The 22,305-nt window shown below is 43.0% G+C and overlaps 1 protein-coding gene across 1 annotated transcript; it reads right to left on the bottom strand.

Annotated features, from left to right (window-relative positions):
* Nucleotides 1-5,406: 5,406 nt before the first annotated feature.
* Nucleotides 5,407-21,466, bottom strand: tmod2 (tropomodulin 2). Its single transcript, XM_076731669.1, has 10 exons — nt 21,363-21,466; nt 16,130-16,348; nt 14,885-15,041; nt 10,017-10,139; nt 9,522-9,596; nt 9,305-9,435; nt 9,104-9,211; nt 8,863-9,006; nt 8,185-8,329; nt 5,407-7,586 (listed from the first exon to the last, which is right to left on the bottom strand). Exons 2-10 carry the CDS (start codon nt 16,253-16,255, stop codon nt 7,555-7,557), a joined length of 1,041 nt encoding a protein of 346 aa, XP_076587784.1. The 5' UTR covers nt 16,256-16,348; nt 21,363-21,466; the 3' UTR covers nt 5,407-7,554.
* Nucleotides 21,467-22,305: the final 839 nt, after the last annotated feature.

Raw genomic sequence — 22,305 nt, 5'->3', positions numbered from 1 at the left:
AGAGTTTTTCCTTATGATCATACTGACATCAGTCACACAAACAAAGCAGTCACCTTTATTTTTAGATACAAGTTACAGTAAAAAGACTCAGACATAGAAAATTAAGCAGAAAGGTAAAGTTTTAAATCTTCTTGTCTTTGACTTCTTTCATACATTCTAGGTCACTGAGAACACATAGCTGCTGTATGTTTTTCCATACTGGCCTCTACACTTGGCTGCACTGTTTTAATGCAAGATTAGGTTTGTTTACATGATTTATTATAGTGTGAATGTCAGTACACTGATGTTTTCATTGTATGACATTGGCAAAGGCAAACATAAATGACCTTTTCTACCATCTGACATGCAATAAAATCCCTACTATCTCATCTTCTTTTCTCTAAATAGTGTGATGGAAAACCGAGGATTGATATCAGACATCAAACAACCACCTGGGACAAGTTAGTTAATCATTGCAGAGTGGCAAATGAAAGATAACAAGCAACAAGATAAATCCTGAGTTACACGATAGCCAATATGGGAACTCAGACAACACCCCTCTCATTGTGCATTCACTGCTGGATAGTGGCTGGTGGAAATATTCACTGCCTCCTGTCCCTGTCAGCTGTCGTCTCAGTACGGTTCATGATTATTCAGAACCCAGAATTGTACTGAATTCCCAGAGGTTGTTTTCTCCTTTTTGAATCTGTTATGATGTTAATGTGATTACTTACTCACAGAAGCACAGTGTTGGCAGTGGAAAGCAATGATGGTGCGTACTATGTTATTAAGACACTATGTCATTTTAATGTAGTGTCGGTGAAAGGTAATATGTAATTTAACACAAAGGACACAAAGACTGCAGGTGCTACTCTGGGATGCACAGGGTGTACCTCCACGAAAGCTAACTCGCTCAGGAACAAACACTGGGAAGCAACAAGTGGATTCATGATCTCTGAATAATTGATTAATTCAATTAGTCTCTCTTGGTTATAGATGCTGCTGCTGTAATCTCTGGCATTTTCTAATGGAAATCAGGTCATTAAAGTTAGGAGTACAAAGAGGGACCAGGAGGAGGGAGCTCAGTTCATTAATTAAACATGATGTTCTCAATGTGAGCTGGCACTTTTTAGATTGAACTGCAAATCAGTTCGTCATCCATGTTGTATTTGCTTCTCATCTTTGGTCTTGACTTGTCAAATGCATGCGTGTCTGCTGATGTGAAAAAGATGAGAGGCACAAACCGCTGCTTTTTTTTTCTGCAGTGAGCTCCTGGGATCTACCCGGGAGTCAAAACAACAACAGGAGATTGCTCTGACAGACTGACCTACAGCAGGAATCGGATTACCTCACTTGCATTGCTCCACACGCTCTTTGTCTTATAAAACAAACAAAGGACACAAAGAGGGAGGACAAGCAACAACACCGTGAGTCATCTATCACAACGTTACCATGACAACAATCTCCTGAGCCACTTCCTGATCCAACTGCACCCACAGGTTGTGGGAGAGGAGATATTGCAATCAGTGCAATATCACCCCTGCGATCACTTCGTTGTCTTGAAGGAGGCGGTGAGCCGTGTCTGATGAGGCCTGTAGGACTTCAGGTTTTACGGTGTTGTGAGGATTAAAGTTCATTTCAGTCTGTGCTGTTGGAGGAAGATAAACTAGGTTGACCAAGTGAATCAGGTGTTAAAGTATTAAAGTCGTCAATCATGACCGTTACACTGCATCTGTGGAACACTATACAAGGAAAATTGTGCATCTGCATGAGGTTTATGAGGTTAGACAGCGGTAATCTATCAGCAGCCTGTCACAGGAAACCTCATAAACCTGACACACATTGGATCTTTCTATAAGGTCCACACTTAGGTATCACTCGGTTCTTCTCTGACCCCTACTGGACATTATTTGGTATTGCAAATGTGCAAAGTCCCTAATATTTTCAACCACTAGATGGAGCCACTGAATCACCAATCAATCCTGCAACTCTGAAATAGAAACGTGCCTTTCTTTGATATTAAATGCTTTGGCAAACCTGTACATTTAGTCAGAGTCCAGTACTCATATATCTACATTATAAAACACTCAAGGGTGGAATGGGAGCTTCTTTGTTGAAGGGAACTGTTTGGTTTGGTTTGATTTGGTTTGTACAGACTCTGTTTTGAAGGGTTGTTCATCCATAAATGTTTCACAGCCACTTCAAGTAATCATAGAATGGTATCTTTAATCTGGATATTAAGCAGCAAAATGCCAGAGGGATACACTCCTTCGTACTCTGGAAAGTAAAAGGTTTTTAGTGTCCAAAAAGTTCATTAAAGTACAGACTTTTTGTTCCAATCAAGCCCACGGAGAAGAGCCAGCTATCATTTTACAGCGCTGCTAATAATGACTTTTCCTCTCTGAACAGGAATCGCACTGGCAGTTTCACTTGGTAGAGTGGGTCTGACGCTGTGAGGCGGGGATAACTTACTATTTTTAACACAAAGGGAAGGAAAATTAATGCTTGAGTGGGTGAACTGAAATAGAGCTGGCTGTTCCTATTAAAGCTGACATTGAGGACAGGTTGCACCTTTTATACAATGGAGCCACTCATGGCTCATCATACACCTTCCCTGAAATGAAATTTGAAAGTAAGCATATCTCCACCATCGCTTCTTATATAACCAGTGATCTGTTGGCTTATGCTGAGAATTAGACAGAAGATACACTTACTTGAACGTACAGGTTCAGGCCAAGAAAGATTAGATCAAACACACACTCACAGACTTTGTTTACTTCTTCTCAAGGTTCAGTGTTTTCAGCTCGGGTGATTATATAACCCAGTCAGGTATGAGATGGAGCTGGTGGACACCGTCATTGCTCTTTTGGGCCTGATAACATGTCAGCTCTCACCTTGAGGGGCTTCAGCAACGTGGAGCGAGCAGCACAATGAGTTCAGCACAACACCGCAGAGGATTTTTATTTCTTCCCCACTTCAAATGAGGCTGTTAGTTTGCTTTCCTCTAAAATTAGCTCATCACCGTTGGTATAGTACTACATTCAGTGAGTGATTGACTCACACCTTTTGCTTGGCTGCTCGTGAATGCAGTGCAGTACAAGCTGCCTTCCCATTCTCTCCTCTCTCTTCTCATCTGGAGCCTTTGTTTACCAGGCGCATGAGGTCATGATAGAGAGGTACTGCTGAGAGCCTGACTCACCACAGCGTTTACTCTGGTGGAAAATCAACTGCAAGCGAGCGTACCTGTTTAAGAACAAAGCCCCCGTGTGAACGCTTGCAGAGGCAGAGAAGACAGAGGGGAAGGGCTGATGGCAGAGGGGTGAAACACTGATATGAAGCCGCGGTGACGCAAAGTGTTGCATGTCGGCACAAAGATTTTTGGAAAGAGATGAGAAGACACAAGTTCATGTCTGTAAATGTGCAACATCTGCTGCCTTTTTTTTTTTTGTGTCATTCCAGTTCGTGTGGAGGCACGTCAACTCCGACGCTGGAGTCCGTCCAGTGATGTGTAATCCTTGTCAGCATCACCGCCTTGACTAATCCAACTGCCTGACCCACAGCTGCCTTTACATCCCTGTCAGACAGACTGTCCATGTGCCACAGTGCTGAGGAGAATATCGTCCTTTTCACGTTCACTTACTGAATTATCTGTATTCACTGTGAGCTGCTGCCTTTGCTCCATCAGGCTTTGCTGTTTGATGTTATGCATAACTAGTCTCAATTTTGCAATAGCCCATACAGTTAGCATGCAAACCAGGTTTGAGATGACCCATGAATATGTCCTTTAAGGCTTTGTCTTCATGGATTATCAAAGACCTCCCTCTTTATTTAAAATTAAACATAACAACCTCTTTATGACTGAATATCAGCCTCAAATAAAGACACGGACCAGAAGCTGTTAAAGTCTATTTTTCCTGCCTGCGGAGGAGCAGTGCTTAGCCTATTAATAATCATGCCTTGGTCTGAGGCAACAGTTTGATTGTACTTACACAAGCACACAACTGTATATTCTACTGTCAGATTCTGATTCTACGTCGACGTTTTTCCTTTGAAATGATGCTTCCTGGTTTAATTAACAGACATGACATAAACCTGCTGTTCTCGTTCTCTCTGGTCTCACAGAGTGGAAACACTTGAGTCACACACACACACACACACTCACACACACACACACACACACACACACACACACACACACACACACACACACACACACACACACACCCTTGCGGCCACAGTTCACTGCCAGCAGTGCAGAGTTTTCTCTGACAGCAGCTCACCGCAGCGCTCTGGCACAGGAAACCCAGAGAGGGATGGAGTCATATACATTACATCATCTCTCAGGCATGTGCAAACAATCTGAAAAACTGGGTTTGATTAAAGGGTGCATACATACGCCACCTATAGTAACTCCCAAAGTAAAGAGGCCTATCTATCAGCCACTAAAAACACTGTTTGAACATGAGATATGGCCACAACCACCTTTAAATCTGCACTCCAGTAGAAGCACACAGAGTTAGGTAAGTGTTTTGAGAGGCTGCTCATTGCAGAGCCTGGCCTCGTCCAGCTCCACCTCTAGGTCCAGCCGTACCCCCAACCTTTACCCTGACCCTATGGTCCAGAGAGGTGGAGCTGGACCACACATCTGGCTCTGAAGTGTTTTTAACTAATGCTAGCAGCATGGTTCAGGCTGCCTGTCAGTCAGTCAGGCGACCACTTTGGTCCTGACTGAGACATCAGTCTGTGCAGACATTCATGGTCCTCAGAAGACCAATCAGGCTGACATTTGTGTTTTCTAGTGCATCTACTCGATGGACTGCAGTGAAGTTTTGTAAACTCATGGTATGCAGGGGGTGCAGCCTGCTGAATTTGGTGATCCTCTGACTTTTCCTCTATCGCTATCATCAAGTCAAACACTTTGGTTTATGACCCAATACTAGCACAACTAATGTCATCCCTGTCAGCTCAGCTGTACTTTATGTTTACTGCTACTAGAAAATGTGAACATGCTAACATGCTAACAAAGATAGCAAACATTAAACCTGCAATATATCAGTTTGTCATTGTTAGCATGCTGACATTAGCATTTAGCTGGGCTGCAGACTCAAGTCCAGTCTTGCTTTTAACTCTCTTCCCCTGCTGAACCCTCTGAGAGGAAGCAAATTCTGAGTGTTTATAACGCAGACAAGCACAGTTCAGATCTATTATAATGTCAGAGACACAAAGGGCCAGATTTACTCAGGCTCTTTAGCCTGTTTTTCAGGTGACACATGCTGCTCAAACATAGCCTAAGGTGCACCTCCATTCATTGCATATGCAATTAAAATAGTGGATGAATGGTGTGGTTTGTGTTCATCAAACTTGAATTTGAACTTCATGTTTGCAATTATACATTTTTAAAAAAGACAAAATGCAAAGAAGAGTACATAGAGTATGTAAAAACATTTATTGTTGAGGATGTTTTATATTAAGCAGTGCGTTTTGTGGTCTTGTGGTTGTATAATAGTACATATCCTTAAGTGGTGTACACGCCTGGGTTTTGATTTAAGGTACAAAAAAAAAATCTCAGCAATGACTTGTATAGATTTATGTGGCACACACATGAAAGAGTGAGCTGGAGTACATGTGTGCACTTTCAATTTGAGATGGCATCTTACAATTAAAACATATACAGTATTATGAATCACAGAATATTCCTAACGAGCCCGAGCAAAGAAGCAGTTTTCCACTTCAGCTGACCAGTAAAGCAAAGCAAAGGTTCAAGGAGAAATACCAGCAGATATGATCGTGGCAGAAGTACACAGATATAAAAACGCCAAAGTACTGAACTCAGCCATCCAGCTCTTGTCCAAGGAATGTGGGGCTGTTAAGGTGAAAGAGCATTTTTGGTCGACAGAAGCATGATGTTCACAAATGATGACTTCATGCCAGTATATTGTTCCTATTACACATAAACAGTATATACAAGTTTCAAGTAACTCCTGATTTTGTCCTGTTACACTCATCTCAAGCAGGTTAGTGTACCTACGGAAGTCCAGTTTGAGGCACACGTCGGATTTCATCAGCTGTTACACAATGAATGACATGCTACTGCTGAGATGCTGCTGAGAGCCGAGTGAAAGGGTGTGAGGGAATGAAGGAAAGTTACATTTCTACGATCTGTACAGGACTTTCTGGCTGGGAGATGTAGTTCACAGAAGCATTTCACAACCAGCTGCAACCTGAGGAGTTTCACACAAACTGTCTGCCAACTCTTCCTCGCATCTCCCTGAACGACTCGCTCAACATTTTGCTATAAATGGCCCAAAAAATGCATGAAAAAAAACATAATGGCGAGAGCTAAAAAGGTCTAGATCAATGTTGTTAACCCACAGACTGCTTTCCCAGACCTGTACACGAGAAAACTGACAAACAATCACCATTATGTTCAATATTGATAGCTGTTAGTCTTTGGCATGGTTAAGCATCAGAGGAAACCCAGTACGTTCAGCCGAATTTTACAGCATGACTTGTGAGAGCAGATCAAAGCCTCCTCAGTCTAGACTGGGGTTCATATCCTGTTCCTTTTACACTATGATCCCACTTTCACTTGAAACCCAGTTATAATTTCCTGTTAAGGAATAAAAGTGATATGAATAACCAACATGAGATATTGAACCGTAAGAAAACAAGATCTTTAGTTAGAATAAGACAGTAAAGTAATACAAAACATGATGCACTGATACTGAACAGTATTAAATTTATATAAGGGCATGAGCCAGCGTCTGTGCTTAGGCTGACTGCAGCATGAGGTCAGCACACACTTCACCGTTACACACACACCAGCCAGACACTCAAGCTGGCTTTACAAGGCAACTCCAATAAACAACACCTGCAAACCACCATGCAGATGGGATGTAAAACAACGTTAGAACCAAGAGTTAGCTGGTTACAACTTATGTTACCTTACGATAACTTCAGTTATCTTACAGTCAGACACATTTTGCAGGCTAGCAGTCGTAGCTTAGTTATAGCCGTTCTGTATGCTAAATCCATCTTTCTAACCACAAATTCTGCTGGTTCCATACAGGAATTCAACTGGAAGCTTAGACCTCAACTGTCTATCACGGTAGAGGATATGGGGGTTTCTCCATGTTAATTATTGTTTTTATGAAGCTGTTATTGTTATTTCTGTTACTTGGTAATGTTCATTTTTATTTCACAGGATTATAGCATAGTATAAAAGGAAAAAAAGCAAGTAAAAAGTCTGGACAGATCATATAAAGGCTCAACAACAAAAAAAAAAAAAAAAAAAAGAGGAGCAGCTGAAATGAAACGACTAAAAACTAATCAGATTTACACCTTCAACAACAACATAATAATAAACATAAGTATCCACATGTGAATGGGAGAGGGCAATTCCAGTTACTTCCCTTCTTCTCAGATGTATGTTCTGGTTGAGCGCGCCTTGCCCCACAGTTTGGCACAAGACTAAAGTTTCCACACAGTGAGATGAGACCAGGGCATTGGCTGAAATTATTCCACACGGTGAGATGAAACAACAGGATTGGCTGGGAGTCGTGCTGGGCTCCGTCCCTACAGGTCGCCTTCCACTCGCTTCCTGCGGACTATAGGAAAAGGAGAATGACCCAAAGGGACGCCAAATCAATTGACTGACAAAGAATATTATAACTGCAAACATGCTTCACCACCTTCAACCTGCACAGGCCTGTTAGTTTATCATGAAAACACACAGTGAGTCATCATGAGCTACGCAGTCAAAGTTTAGACTCGTTCCAACAGCGTGTCAGCGTGTGCAGAAAACAGGAAGTGAGATGTCGTCACTCTCAAAGCCGTTCAGTCACACCGTGTCCGTCCCCGCGCTGTTAATGCAGTGAGTGCTCCATTCAGACACTCCGATCAACACACGCACACACTTATAGCCACACGCATGCGTCACACCTGTGCTACCGCGACTCTGACAGGACGAGGAGCTAAAAGAGAGGAGAGGTCGTCACTGTGGACCGACGGATCATGGAAAAACGAACACACTGTCCAGGCAGATGAACTGCTGAGATTGTCATGATTCAGAGAGAAACGTACCAGGTGGAAGGTAACATGATGGGCGACAACTCTGCCAGCTTTAGCAAGATTTAAGAAATCACAATTAAACGTGTGTGTGTGTGTGTGTGTGTGTGTGTGTGTGTGTGTGTGTGCATATCATACCCAGGTCGTTGTTCTTGGTGATAGCTGCGGCAGCTCTGGAGCGCGGCCCTTGATGGGCGAAGTGATAGCCAAACTTCACTATGTTGTTGTTCTCTTCCAACATTTTAGCTATCTCCATCTCTACAGTAGTACCCAGCTGCTGCCTCTGAAACACACAGAGAAATATGCAAAGGTCAAGGTCTAACCATCAGTGTCACTTTGCCTCCACTTTGGTTTGTAGCATATAAGACTATAAAACTCAGAATTGGAGTGCAGAAATTTGGCTTAGCTTCATTTGCTCAACTGGAAACACAGGTCCTCTATGTTTTATTCAGGCAGTGTTTCAGTGTTTCTTCAGCTGATGACAGGATTTCAACAAAGTAGGACAATACATATCGGCCCAATAAAGTATTGGCTGATAATGTGGAATTGGAATTGATTAACACCAAGTCAAATTGCTCTCGTTGACTTCTGAAAGGCAGCATCCACACACTCTGATTCAGCAGGTGGTGGTATTCAAGCTATACTCAGGTGTGCAGAAACTACAGGTTCTGAACTTCTTTTTAAAATACAAAAACACTCTTTATCACTGTGATCTTTCATATCACTGGATTTGTTCTGAACTGAAGCCTCTGATCATGTCAGATCCTCTGTGTGTGCGTGTGCATGTATGTGCGTGCGTCACAAAGCATCCGGTACCTGGTTGTCTATCTTGACCTCTGTGATCGTGTCATTGTCCCGCAACGCATCAACCAAAGCCTGCACCCCGGCCCCGGTGATGAAGTTGGACTCCAGGTTCAAACTTCGTAATGTCTTGTTCTCCCGCAGCATGTCGCTGAACGCCTGGGAGGAGGAAAAAAACGGGGAAATGAAGCAAAGATGTGACAACGTGAAGACGTAAGGTGTGAGCAAAGCCGTTAAAAAGCCGACTCCCTCTCACCAAAGCAACCGGGTCGTTGCTCCGTGTTGCTGCCATGCTGAACTTCTTGACGTAGGTGTTCTTCTCCATGGCTTTGGCGATGTCCTTCAGCGTGGGGATTGGAATGTTCTGAAAAACCAACAGAGACGCCGTCGTTGGTCCGGAGATATAAAACAGCAGATACTCACACTGTACTGGATACACACTCATGTTTGTGTTTACCTTAATGTTGTTGAGGTTGACCTCTGTTAGAGAGCTGTCGTTGCTTTTTATCCTCTGCAGAGTTTCTTCTACGTTAGTTGGATTGGGAGGCTCATCAAACACTGGGTTCATCTTCTCCCCTTTGATCACATCTAGAAAAGACACACAGGCAGGCGTCACGATGCTGAGCACTCTGGGACCTTTGAATTAACAGACTGAATTCTGTGATCCTACTTACTGTTGTAACCCTCTTTACTTCCAGTCCCATCATATGTCTGACTACTGGTGACCAGTGTGTGAACGCCCAGGATGGCTGCAAACAAAAGCAAACCACAGACTCAGTGACTGAATCGGTGTGTGTGTGTGTGTGTGTGTGTGTGTGTGTGTGTGTGTGTGTGTGCGTTCTCCGGTGTGAAAAAAAACACACAAGGAAGTGAATGAACGGTAATCAAATCCAGAGGTCATAGCGGACATGCGGTGATGTTTTGCTCAGTGAGCTCTTTTATCCACCCCCCCCCACCCCACCCCACCCCCCTCCATCATCACACACAGAAAAGGAAAGACAGTGATGTGAAAGGAGCTTGTGTCATACTGTCCCAGCAGAGACGGGATCAGGCAGACTCAAAGTTACTCACAACCACACAACACTGCACGTTCAGCACACAAAGAAACCATACAGAGTAATGTTTTCACAGCCCTTCAGCTGCCCCAAAAGGTCTTTATTCATTCTTACCTGCTAGATCACACAGCTCTGTATCTGTGGCGCTGGACAGGGCTTCCTCTAACTCTGGGTCCAGGGTTGTGACTTCTTCCTGGCGTGTTTCTATGGGTTTCTGCTTGGGAATGAATACTTTACCTATGGAGACAGAAGGAAAGGACAGTGAGGAAAGGAGAGAAGGAGGTGAATCAGCATTCATAAAAATGGGCAGGCATGACTAGAACACAGACGGAGGAAACAGGTACATGCAAGCCGTGTGGAGGTTTTATGAGATCTTACACAAGCTCCAGTTTCTATAAAAAATGTCCAACTGTTAACTGTTAATGTGGTTCGTTATTCTCCTACAGCCATTCCTATCCTCTTCCCTTGTGCCTCAGTCATAAGACCACATGACTGCCAAGTGCTCTGTCTGTGTGTGTGTCTGTGCGTGTGTGTGTGTGCCTACAATCAATGGACACATTCCCAGATTTAAAAAAAAAACAAACGTATAATTAATATGCACAAATAGGTTTGGTGTTAACACCAACTTCTTTTCTTGGACGTCAGACAGCACATTTCGCAGCAGGACCTTTAAATGATCATCGCCCTTCTTTGCTCTTGAGCTGAAATCTCTCTTTTTTAAGTTATTTCCATGCCAGGCCTCACTGTGTGTTACCAGGCTTGCTTACTGAAATCCATTAAATGTTTTATTGTGTTTTCCGATGCGAAAGGAGTCACCACAGAACAAGTTGAAGAGATTTATTTTCACTTTTAGTGTATTTCTGTCAGAGTCGCACAGTCCTAATTAGATCAACTGTGAATGAATGTTGTTAATGATATAAAATGAAATTCTTATCTTGAAATAATGGTAATGTTTCTGACGAGGGGGTGAAGTCTGAACAACATGAAATGTGCTGTTTCAATAAGGCCTGGCCTCCTGCTGTTTTACACAACACTCCCCAACCAGCAGCGGTTCAGACGAGCTGAACTCAGTCCAGCCGTGAGTGTCTGACAACTATGGCGCTTCCATGGTAACCAATCTAAAGGAAGAAACGGAAGGAGCCAAAGGAAGTCATGGAACAATGACTGGAGTCTAATCTAAACTGCACTGCTGAGGCAACCAACACTTAGACTGGACAGGGGGACCGTCCAGTGGGTGCCACTCGCTGCCTCGCCTTTCTGCATGCCTGTCGCCTTAAACAAAAACACCCCAAGAGCAGACCCTCCCCCTTCCCCTCCTTCTAACTCGGGCAGGCGAGTCAAAATTGTTCAAACTGGTCTCTAGTGAGGGGGCTCTGGCACTTCCTGAAAGCCAGTAAACAGTAAATACAGTCATGAGGCAGCATCCTGTGCCAGTCCTTCTACAGTGACATGGAGCCCCTCAGCAAGCAAAGAGAAGACATGGCCAAAGTTCTGTCATCTGTATGATCCCACAGGAGCGTATATCATGGACTAAATGAGGAAAACACATTGGGGCACAACACTGTACAAACGCTGAAGGAAAATAGGCAAGCCAATAACGCAGCATCTGCCTATAACGGGAGTATCAGATGCAGAAAATGCTTAGTCTCAAGGGCTTTAACTTGACACTCATGATCCATGAGGATGACTATGGATTCCATAAAAAAATGGCCCCTTTTCCCAGTCGAGGCAACAGACTTCATCACTCATGGAAGCAATGCCTTAAGCGTATTTAAATTTGATGTGACGAGTCATTCATCACCAGTTAGATACATAATACATCATCATGACGTTGTGCATGATTACTCAACAAAGTAGCATCTGGGGTCTGGAAATGCAGTGATATCTTTATGACCAATTCAGATGAGACAAGAAATATGAGCAAATCAAGACAGGATCGTGTTAATGATCCCTCACTGCACAGGATAACTGTTCACATACGACTACAGCAAGGGAGTCTCGATGTTAACAATTAACTGTTGGCTTTTGCTTACTCTTACAAATAAGTTTGGCTAACCTGTGAGCTAATGCGCCGCATGACCACATCACAGGAACTGACTTGTTGAGGTAATGATAGAAATGACGCCAAAACAACAGCATCATGATGCAATAAACCAAGAAAAACCCTGTAAAATGAACTATTATTACATCTGGAACCGTAAAATTTAAGTGCACATTTACTGCCTTTGCGGTGCCGGTTGTCTGTTAATGGCGGCTGCTTAATTGCAAATGCTTCAACAGTGACAGCAACTCATGAGAAAAAGTGAAGAATGAAAGTGTGTGGTGCAGATCTGCTGTGTGTTTATTTGTGTTCATTGGTGCAACAGCCACACCCTCCACAGTAACCTCAGCAAACAAGTTGTTTATCACAGCATACCTTGAACGCTTCAATTAGTTTAACACCACATCTTCCTTTGCTCTGATGCGTGATTTCTAAGCCACCTGTGCCCACTTTAAACCTCCACCGACAACGTGCACAATCACACCACACGTCCGCCTTTTCCGCAGGTAGCTTCAACCACCGTCTGACCAGAACATCTCGATGTTAATAATGTTGAAAAAACCCCAAAGGAAATCTAGGTTGAACAGAAGGAATGAATAACAAAAACAGATGGATTACAGAGAAGCAATAAGAAGGGCTGACCCAATATAATAATATTTAAGTGGTTAAAAAAGGCTACAATGGTACTTAAGCCGGTTGTTTTCCTCTGAAATCATGTGCCACACACACACACACTCATGACCACATTATCTATCAGCAGGGGGTGAGCAGAACAACGGGAAGAGAATCAGCTGCATTCCACAGAACCACCGCAGTGATGTGAGTTTTCCATGTTGTCATAGGGTGCGCACACACACACACACACACACACACACACACACACACAAAGCATAATTTGTAACAGGCCAGGGTGGGGTCAGAGGAAGGCTGTCAGTTCCATATTTTCTCTCAGCGTCCAGATCTCTGGAGTTCCCAACCAAAGGAATTCCTCTGGATAAGAATTTATACGCAGAAGTGTTTCTACTCTGCTCACTTTTTCTTTTTCTTTTTTTTTTTCCTGTCATGCTATCACATAAAGCATCTCCCTCTTCTCTCTTCCAGAAAGTTATTACGATAACCACAAGTGTGTCTTAGAGCGTGTTTGAAGCGAACTGGTTTCTCAGATCAGGTTATTTTGGTTTTCGCAGCCACACTGATCCCACCCGGAGCAGCAGTGGGTGTTTATTTCATGTCCAAGTGAAAGGTGCCACAGACATCTATGGTGTTGTGACAAGAATCCTCTGATTTTATTCCCCATATCACAGACTGTTGTAATGATGCATCCCACATTCAATGCCCTGTGTCTTTTCACTCCTTCGATGCCAATACTACTGGCACAGCTGCTAAAAAAGCCTGATTATATAACTGCGAGTATCACACACAGCCACATTCAACTGCTGTGTGTGTAAAGATTATTTTTATGGCATTAGGACTTTTTTGTACACCTGACAAACATCCACAGCTGGACCCACGGTATGCATCTTCAAACCCGGCCGCTGAGATATTTGCTGATTGGCATTTCAATCAATGAGCAAAGCCAAACAAAAATCTCAAAGTCAACTTGAGGAATCACTTGCATTCAAATAAAAGGCTTTAGGCCAGATTTGCAAAGTTTTGCTAGGGAAAACCCTCAGGCTGGGCCTCAGTCTTAAGCACATCAAGACGAGCTGTGCAACAGCGGTTCTCAAAGCAGGTCCGAGTCATTGTTTATTTATTTACTGTTGGTCTTTAATAATGTTTCACTGCATTAAATTATCAGCAAGATTTACATTAACTAGGTTTCACATTAGGTTTTCAAACACATTAAAATGAAGACAAAAATCAAAATGACTGCATTAAAAACTTAATATGCAGTTATGCAAACACGCTTTCCACTTCAGGAGTTTTTCAAGAGCTCAGCAGTCAGAAAAACAGCGAACGTCAGATCAAGCGAGAGAGAGATTTGAAACGGTGAACAGCTCATAGAAATGCTGAAACATCCAATGGAGCACACTGACTGACTTACAGCCTTTTACTGCACAAACAGTACTGACCACTACGTGTTTCACATACTGAAACAGCCCCCAGCACCGGCTGAGACGACTGAAACTGAGCCGACCAACAAAACCAAAATCACACTCAACACTCCTTGGCTACGGCTAAACATAGAGGTTTCGGCTGCTTGTGGAAGACGGATATCCATCATTGTCTAACTGTAATTCACGGTGGTATCGCATGTTCCCAGCATCATATATGAGTGATCTGGATCTCTCGTCTGTTGGCTTTTATTCCACTCTTATTCTCATGTTGCCATGTTCAAAAAAAAAAACTGTTACCGAACTGATAAAAATCATAAATCAACCAGCTAACATCAATAAACAAACAGATTCAAGACATCTAATCCAAACCTTGCCTCCCGCTTTGACACTCCCTTCCTCCTACCCCCTGGTACAAACACACCTCCCCCTCACTGCTGTGTGTTGCATAAGAGCACACATGCATTAATAATACCTGCACAGACAGCTGAACGGTAATTACTGCTGTGCGTCTGTACTGCGGACACACCTCTGTTCTTCATCCCCCGAAAAATGCTTTACTGACATGCAAGAGATGCTACTAATGCTACTGATGAGGCATGACACGCTACATATGTGACACTCTGACCTCCATGCTGGAACTTGTTTCACTTGTCACCATTTGAAAGGCAACACTTGGAAATCCCTTTGTCACATGTCTGTGCTGATCAGCAGAGGTTCATTTAAAACCAGGATATGGTACAACAATAAAAACAGCACCAGCAATCAACACTGTTACCAGTAAACCAAGGCTAATTTGAAGTTGACAAAACAGTTAATGTTCACATTAGAATGACTCTCTGAACACACGCAGACAAACACACACACACACACACACACACACACACCTTTTTTCTCCCCAGTGAAGGGCACTACATCATCTCTGTCCTTGTACTCCATGGCTTCCTTCTCCAGGTATTTGAGGAGGCTCTCCCTGTTGAATGATCCTGTCGCTTTCTTGGTCGTCTGGTCCTTCTGACGTAAGCCCGCTGGGAGAAGAGCATTCTGAGGAGAAGGAGACAAGGAGACACTTTAGACCTGTCAGCTGATGAAGACTTCAGCACACTCACTATAGACTTGGATAAAGGGTAAATGCTAAATTATGTTTTTTAAGCTGTATCTGTATCTGTCAGGCCGTCATGCAGCACATAATACAGGCAGAACAGTTGTCGGCCTCTCTTTGAAGGTACATGTACCATGACATTGGTTTTCCATCAATTTTCTCTAAGAAGGCTGTTCTGCTTTGAAACAATTACTCATAATTGTGTACTCGACAGAGACAGATTGCCTGTCTACTCCAAATGCTGGAGTGCTCCCAAAACTAGTTTAACTTGATGCATGTCAACTGAGACAGCAACAGCTTAAAAGACCGAACATTAAACTTCAGCCAACGGTGGATCATTTGCTGAAGGTGAGAGAAAACCTGGAGAAGGTGAACGAACACATGTGAAAACTTTGTCTGGCCAGCGTGTGTGGACTGCAGAAGTCAAATGCAATTCTTTTTCCTCTTTTTGTGAACACATCAAATTCTACTTTATCTATTTAATGACATGAGATCAACAACTTAATATCTGGCCCTCTGTCGCTGCCTGCTTCCTGTGAGCCTTTCCTGTGAGCCACCATGTGGGGTGATTTGTCTCACTTGGTTTGGATGGAATTTGAATAAAATGCCCAGGCGCCTGGGAGGGGGGGTTTCATTATACTCTTGAGCCCTACTGACAAATAAACACACAAACACTTGGAAGCCTGCTGACAGAGTCACTGCAGCTCAGATCCCCCCTTTAAATTATTTCCCCAACCTCAGAGGCTGGGGACTGGGAGGTGCGGTTGAAATGCATTCAAGGATATTCAGCTGTGATGATGTGGTATGACGTACTTTTTGGTGGATTCCCTTTCCCTTGAGTGGCTAAGATTGTAGTTCTGTCCCTTATTTGAGAAAATGAAATAGGTTTTTCTGAGCTTTCATGAGCGCATACAATGCATGAAGTCTTTTATTTCTAAATTGGCCTCTCTTCCAAAAAACCCCGCTGTCACAGGAACTCCCTTTCCACTAAAGAGCCCTGGAGCTCCTCCAACCCCCATCAAGTCCTGACCTCAGGGTCCATCTCCTCGAGGGCCGTCTCCAGCTGTTTGAGCTCCTCCGCCGACAGTTTGTTGAGGATTTCATCTTCGTCGAGATCCTTGTACTTGTCCAGGTCCTTCTTGTACGACAGCGCCATGGTGCCGGCTATAGCTTGCTAAGCAACACTGAACAGCAGACCACAGCCACAGTTTCTTCTCGGGCTCACTGCTCCAGACCACGGGGAGGCTACCTAAAGACAAACAAGGACACAAAGGCACAAAAATAAAAATTCACGACAACTGGTCACTAAAGTCCTTTTTACTTAGCTGACTGAAACAAAGTAACGTAATTAAATCTACACTGAGATTCGACATGATCTCATCCCTGTGAAACAATAGTCGTCAATAGTTGATCACAGCTGGCTGGATAATGAGGCCTTGCACTGAAGCAACACACAAACACACAGCTGGAACAAAGGAAGAACTTTCTCAGGCTCAGGCGGCTCATCTGACCGCTCCCTTGAGGATCACCAACAGCTCTTTGTGAATGCAATGCTTTGTGAATTTTCTAATGGATAGAAAAACACACGTACATTATTTCCTTCTAAGGACTAAAAGCGTGAAAATAAAGCAAAGAGTACCAGCGGCAGGAAACACTGGAGTAAACTCTTAAGTGGATGCATAAGACAATATCACCACATTTACGATTAAATAAATCTCAGATGAGCTCACGAGTTCGGGAGCCAGTGTGTATCCTGTCAAACTCAATGAAGAGGCCTCAGCCTTCGGTTCCCGCTCCCACGCCACCGTCCGAACACAGAATGACCTCATGATTTCCAGATACCCTGCAGGACTCCACAGCTGGTCTTAGTCCTAATCACTCACACATACACTTCACTGTACACAAACTTACAGCCTACTTTCCCGAATGGCTTGCTTGCGATATTCTCAAAACGTCTGTGTGTAACACAAAGCTGTGTGTGTTTGTGTAAATACAGAATCGGCACGAGTGCTTACTTTCAGGAATATCTAATCGGTCTCCCCGATTCATGTCAGTTGTGAAATACAGCACCATCTCTAAACTCTGTGACAGGAGGAAAAAAAAAGACTCTGTGCTTTAACTCTGTGGTTTAGCCAAGGATTCTTTAAACATTTAGTGCCATTTCCCCGGAGCTGCCTGAGTGATTTCTCCAGTTCAGAAGAATTCCCTGAAGAGTCTGACAATGTGTCTCTCACACTGTTCAGTTCTGCCTCTCCACAATTCAGGATCTGTCCTGCACTAATCCTTCCCCTCACCTCCTCCATTAGACCTCTGCAATGACACACATTTATTTCTGAAATGGTTATGAGAGTCACAGCAGGGGCATTAACAGGCCTGTGTGCCAGCTGATGAAGCCGGGCTCAAATGTCAGCACTGACGACTTTAATCAAAGCATATGACTATAATGATCTCCAATAATAATCTCACTCTGATGTTTTACTGAACAGCACTGCCATCAGATCCAGTAAAACAAGAGTCAGCAGAGCGAAGTCTAGTTTACTGCTACTGCAGGATATTATCACAGTGAACTGGGAGGAAGGAGATCATCCATTCAAGCTGCACTGAAGCTAAGCTAATGGTGCTACACGAGTAAGGTGGTGAAACACTACAAATGGGTTTAAAAAACCAGCCCAAATGAAGGCTACAACATCATAAAACTTTAATTTATTTTAGGTTGCAGAAGAAAACCCTGGGAGTGAATTGAACACAGCATTACATTGGGGAACCAACATCCATCCACATAAGTGTTAACGTCCATAACAGCTGCCTGATCGTGGACCAGCACCAGGATTTGTTTCAGGAGATGTCATTACAAGCATTTGCTCACATGTTGTGCAAAAGGGAATTTTGTTCATCCTTCATAATCAACACTGAGATGTCCAAAGACACGAAAAACTTATGGAGGCTTTACTGTGATTATGATTACAGCCCCCTTCACAGCTTGCCAGGTTTCCAGATCCTAGAAACACGTTTGAAAATGAAGATTGATGTATTCTGCCGCAAACACTCATGTCTAGCCACTGAGGGGTTGTGTAAAGATTGGTCTTGCCTCATATGAAGTTTGATTTATGACTTTCTTGGTCCTAATTTTGGTTAAACTACCCACACTAATTCTAAGATATGCAGAAGGAAATGATGGAATGGCGTTTCTGGCCAGGAACTGGAAAAAGCAGAGACCCCAGCCTGGGATAAGTGTTACGTGACACACGTGTGTGCACAAACACTCAAAGACACACACACACACCCACACACATATAATGCTCTTATGACAAGATCAGCTGAAAATAACACCATTTACCAATCTGCCGTTCCTTCTCAAAAACACTTTACACTTCACTGGCATATAATTCAGCACATTTAAAACAACAGCCACTGTTTCCAGTGAAGTCCAGTGCATTTGAGTGTACAGAGAGGAGAGTAATGGAGCATGCAGACAGGGATAATGATGGCGATGGGTGGGCCGAGGCAGAGACACTGAGAGGATCCATTAGTCCAATCTGATTGATTCCTTTCTCCTTCTCCTCTCTGCTAATCCTTCAAGACAACAACAGATGGCTCTGAGCCAATAATACTGCAAACCTGTCTGCACGCGACGCTCACCTTACACTTTCCTACGCTAACCCGTGCACTCAGGCTACAGCTGGGCACATAAACATATTACAGAGGACTGCACAAGGACGGAGCCACAAATATCATGGTTTAAGGTCACCTGACCGGGCCAGACATTTAGTGCTTACTTTAAGTCCAGTCTGAAAGTACAAGTGACTAATCTATTGTATGTGTGACATAAAAGACCTAAAAAGCTAATGCATTCTTAAGAGAGTGCATGACCTCCAAAAACTTTTCGTAATTACTACTCTGGTTCTCTGACAAGATAACTTACAAGTAGGTCACAAGAACAACAAGAAAAGCTTTCTTTCTTTCATTGACAGAGTACTGAAAACTTCTTTTGGACATTAAGTCACAGAAAAGGGGAAGTGATATGAAAGATATCAGTTCCTATCTTTGTCATCACTAGCACGCATAACGCTAACCCATGTTTTTATGTGAAACACTTGAACATGTTTCAGGTCAAATTGTGAGGCTTGTCAAAAAGCGGTGCTGTTAAACAAATTGCAAGACCACTCAGGTCAATAAGCATGTGATATCAGACACCACCCCAGGTATCTTTGGCTTATATTATATAACTCTTAGTAGCTAAACAATGCTAAATTTATCTCCATTAAAGCGTAATTCTTGCAGTCGATATCCAGGTTGCCTGTGCTATTTCAGATCTCAAAGGCAGAGAAGAATAATCATAACTTGCAGGGCAGACGTGAACAGGAAGCACTGATAGTTATTACATTATTATAGAGCACCACCCACTAAAAGACTATAGTTAGAATAACCCAGCTCTGCTACCCATGGGAAAAGAGTCTGCACTTCCTCCTCCCACCTACTCTCCTCCACTTTTATTCTCTACCCTTCTGTCTCTCCACCCTGTTGTTACTCAGTTCTCTTTTATCCTTTTTGTGTTCAGCCCCTGCCTGTGAGTGTCAGAAATGATAGAAAACAGATGGAAGGAGGGGGGTAGGAACAGAGGAGGGTCTGGTCATGCTGTCACTATGATATTTTCACTGTAATAAATAAACAAGTTAAAAAAAACAAAGCTGTAGGTGTCAGGAGAATGTGTTTAAATGTGTTTAAATAGTTATGGTACAGATGTTTGACTATATCAGTGCATGCCAAGCGGGCTTTTTCCCCCCATATAACAGTCAATAAAACTGTGTCAGAAAGGAAAAAAAATGATGTTGTTCATTTACTCAAATTTTCTGTGCCTCCATTTTCTTGTAAAGACCTGGAAAGGACCAAACCGGAGGTAGGGTGTGTCTCTGACAAACACAGTTTTGTATACCATACTCCCCTGTTTTAGCAGCACACTCCGGACACACACTCCATTATTACATAATGAGAACTGACTTCGAGGAGTGTCCTGCCTTTCAGCTCAGCAAAGACTTACAAGGGCTACAGTGTGAATAACACTAGCTCAAGAAAGGTTGCTGCTTTTGTAAAAAGCTAAAAATAAGCCACTATTCAGTACTGTAGGTGCATTGTAACAAGAGTGAAAGTAGGTCCTCACAGCCAGGTTTCGCTCTCCACTGAAAGGTATGCAGGTCAAACAAACCCTATCTGAGGAGCCTGTTTATCTGCAGCACTGTGCTGTACAAGGTGGTCCAGTAGTCCGAATCACCAAAAATGCCATGTCAGCGGTCACCCCACCACATTGCTTCAATACCTGCTTCACCTGCCTTCTGACTTAAAGGGCAATCCACACTTCCCTAAGCAGACGTCCTCCTCAAGACTTGGACCACACCCTTCATTCACCACTGAGCCCTGCTGGTCAAACCACCTCTGTCAACACATACATAAACTCTCAGATTAGCTCTTGAACAAGGAGTGTGTTAGTAGACTCACTGACTCAGGTACTCTGACCTCGCACTTATCTATTACACTGTTACTAAAAGCTCAGCCTTTCACTAACCCACCACACTGGGATGAGTCACCCCATCCAAAGTATGTCCTTAAAAACACTGAAACTCTTGTCTTAGTCTAACAGACAAACAGTGATTGGATTTACGTCCTATTTGTATTGCAATGTCCGGGTATGGGCAGCGGAGATTAAATCAGTCATACAATTAATTATCAACCCTCATTTACAAGAAAACAATTAAGAAAACAGAGATCAGACTCATTAAAGGATATTTACATCGGGCATAAAATGACAAATCGCACCGCAAATCTTACATACATCAAGTACGTTATGCTCCTTTGTAGCTGCTCTGACTGAAATAGTTTCATCCATCTCCTGTGGACATAGCGGGCTACGGAACGGCGTTAGCTAACTCGCTCTTGACATGTTTATGATTATCACGCTGACCGTAAACAATGTGGTCGTGACTATCGTCGCCCTGCGAGCGGTACCACGCCTCAGCGAAGAAATAGTTAAAGGCAGTTAAAGCGGTTTATGGGACGGTGACTTTGGTAGCTACATTTCTCGGATGCAGTAACACCACACGACATAGCCCGATGGCATGTAGCAGCTAACATGCTAACCTTTGCAGTTGAGTCAAGTTGCTAGCCGTTTAGCCAACACATGCAAGTGACAGTGTGTAAAACAGTAACGTTACCCTGAGCACGTTCACTGAATTGATATTCTAATTCCAAAAAGCTTTCTGTTTCCTTACCTGAGACGAACGGGACCTAACTGAGAATCCTCCGAATAATGCCAGTCTTCCCAATGAATACGATGTCTTCAGTGGTTGATTTCTCACTCGGTCCAAGGGCGGTAACACAGGAAGAGAGAGCCAGGGCACTCTCTGAGTGGCGTCTGATTGGACCAATAGACAGAGAGGCTGCCGGGCGTGAACCAATGGTGAGAACAACCCGCCCTTTTATTTAGAAGAACCAATCACATGCGATAATTGGAAGAAAAATAAAATTGAATAAAGATATACCGCCCGCTTGTAGTTTAATCTAACATATTTTCATTGTCTTAGAAAAAACTTATATGCTTGCTGTGAACTAAAGGAAATGTACAAAAGTATGCAGAATGGCCCTTTTCAGAGTAACGTATATTACATTATTGGATTTTAAATTCATTTTATCATGTTTCAGCTGGTAAAGATGGGGCTAATTTTAATTACTTTATATCCTGCTGGGTATCTAAACATATAAAAATAAATCACAATTTATTGGTTGATTTATATTCTTTATTACTAATCTGAATATGCAACTAACTAGTAGCTAATGCTAATGAAATAATCGCAGTGAAGCAAAAAGCACACATATACATACAACAGCATTTTCTTTCTTTCTTTCTTTCTTTCTTTCTTTCACACAAACACACATTGTGTAGGCGCCACTACAAACCTTACCTTACTCTGGATAGTGATGTTGGAGGAGAGAGCTCATCCTCTTTTTACTACACTGTGTTACACAATAGTAGAGATAGAATTTCACGTTTCTCTCGGTTCATACAGCATGTGCACTGTAACAGGATGCCTTGCATGTAACACAGAAACTTTGGCAAGGGATGTGGGCGCTGAAACACACAGTATGTCAGCAACCTGTTGCTGAAATCAAATGAATGAGAGCAATCAGCTAAAGGGGTTGAAATGTACTGAGAGG

This window comes from Chaetodon auriga, chromosome 1, assembly GCF_051107435.1.
Source record: "Chaetodon auriga isolate fChaAug3 chromosome 1, fChaAug3.hap1, whole genome shotgun sequence".
In the NCBI taxonomy this organism is placed as follows: Eukaryota; Metazoa; Chordata; class Actinopteri; order Chaetodontiformes; family Chaetodontidae; genus Chaetodon; species Chaetodon auriga.
The sequence above is the reverse complement of the archived record's forward strand: the minus strand, read 5'-3'. Positions and strand labels throughout refer to the sequence as shown.

Coding starts and splice junctions, on each gene's coding strand:
- tmod2 (XM_076731669.1), bottom strand. CDS start 16,255: ATGGCGCTGTCGTACAAGAAGGACCTGGACAAGTACAAGGATCTCGAC. Junction 9,212..9,304: donor TCAACCTCAACAACATTAAG/GTAAACACAAAC, acceptor TTGGTTTTTCAG/AACATTCCAATCCCCACGCT. Junction 7,587..8,184: donor CACCAAGAACAACGACCTGG/GTATGATATGCA, acceptor CTTTTCCTATAG/TCCGCAGGAAGCGAGTGGAA.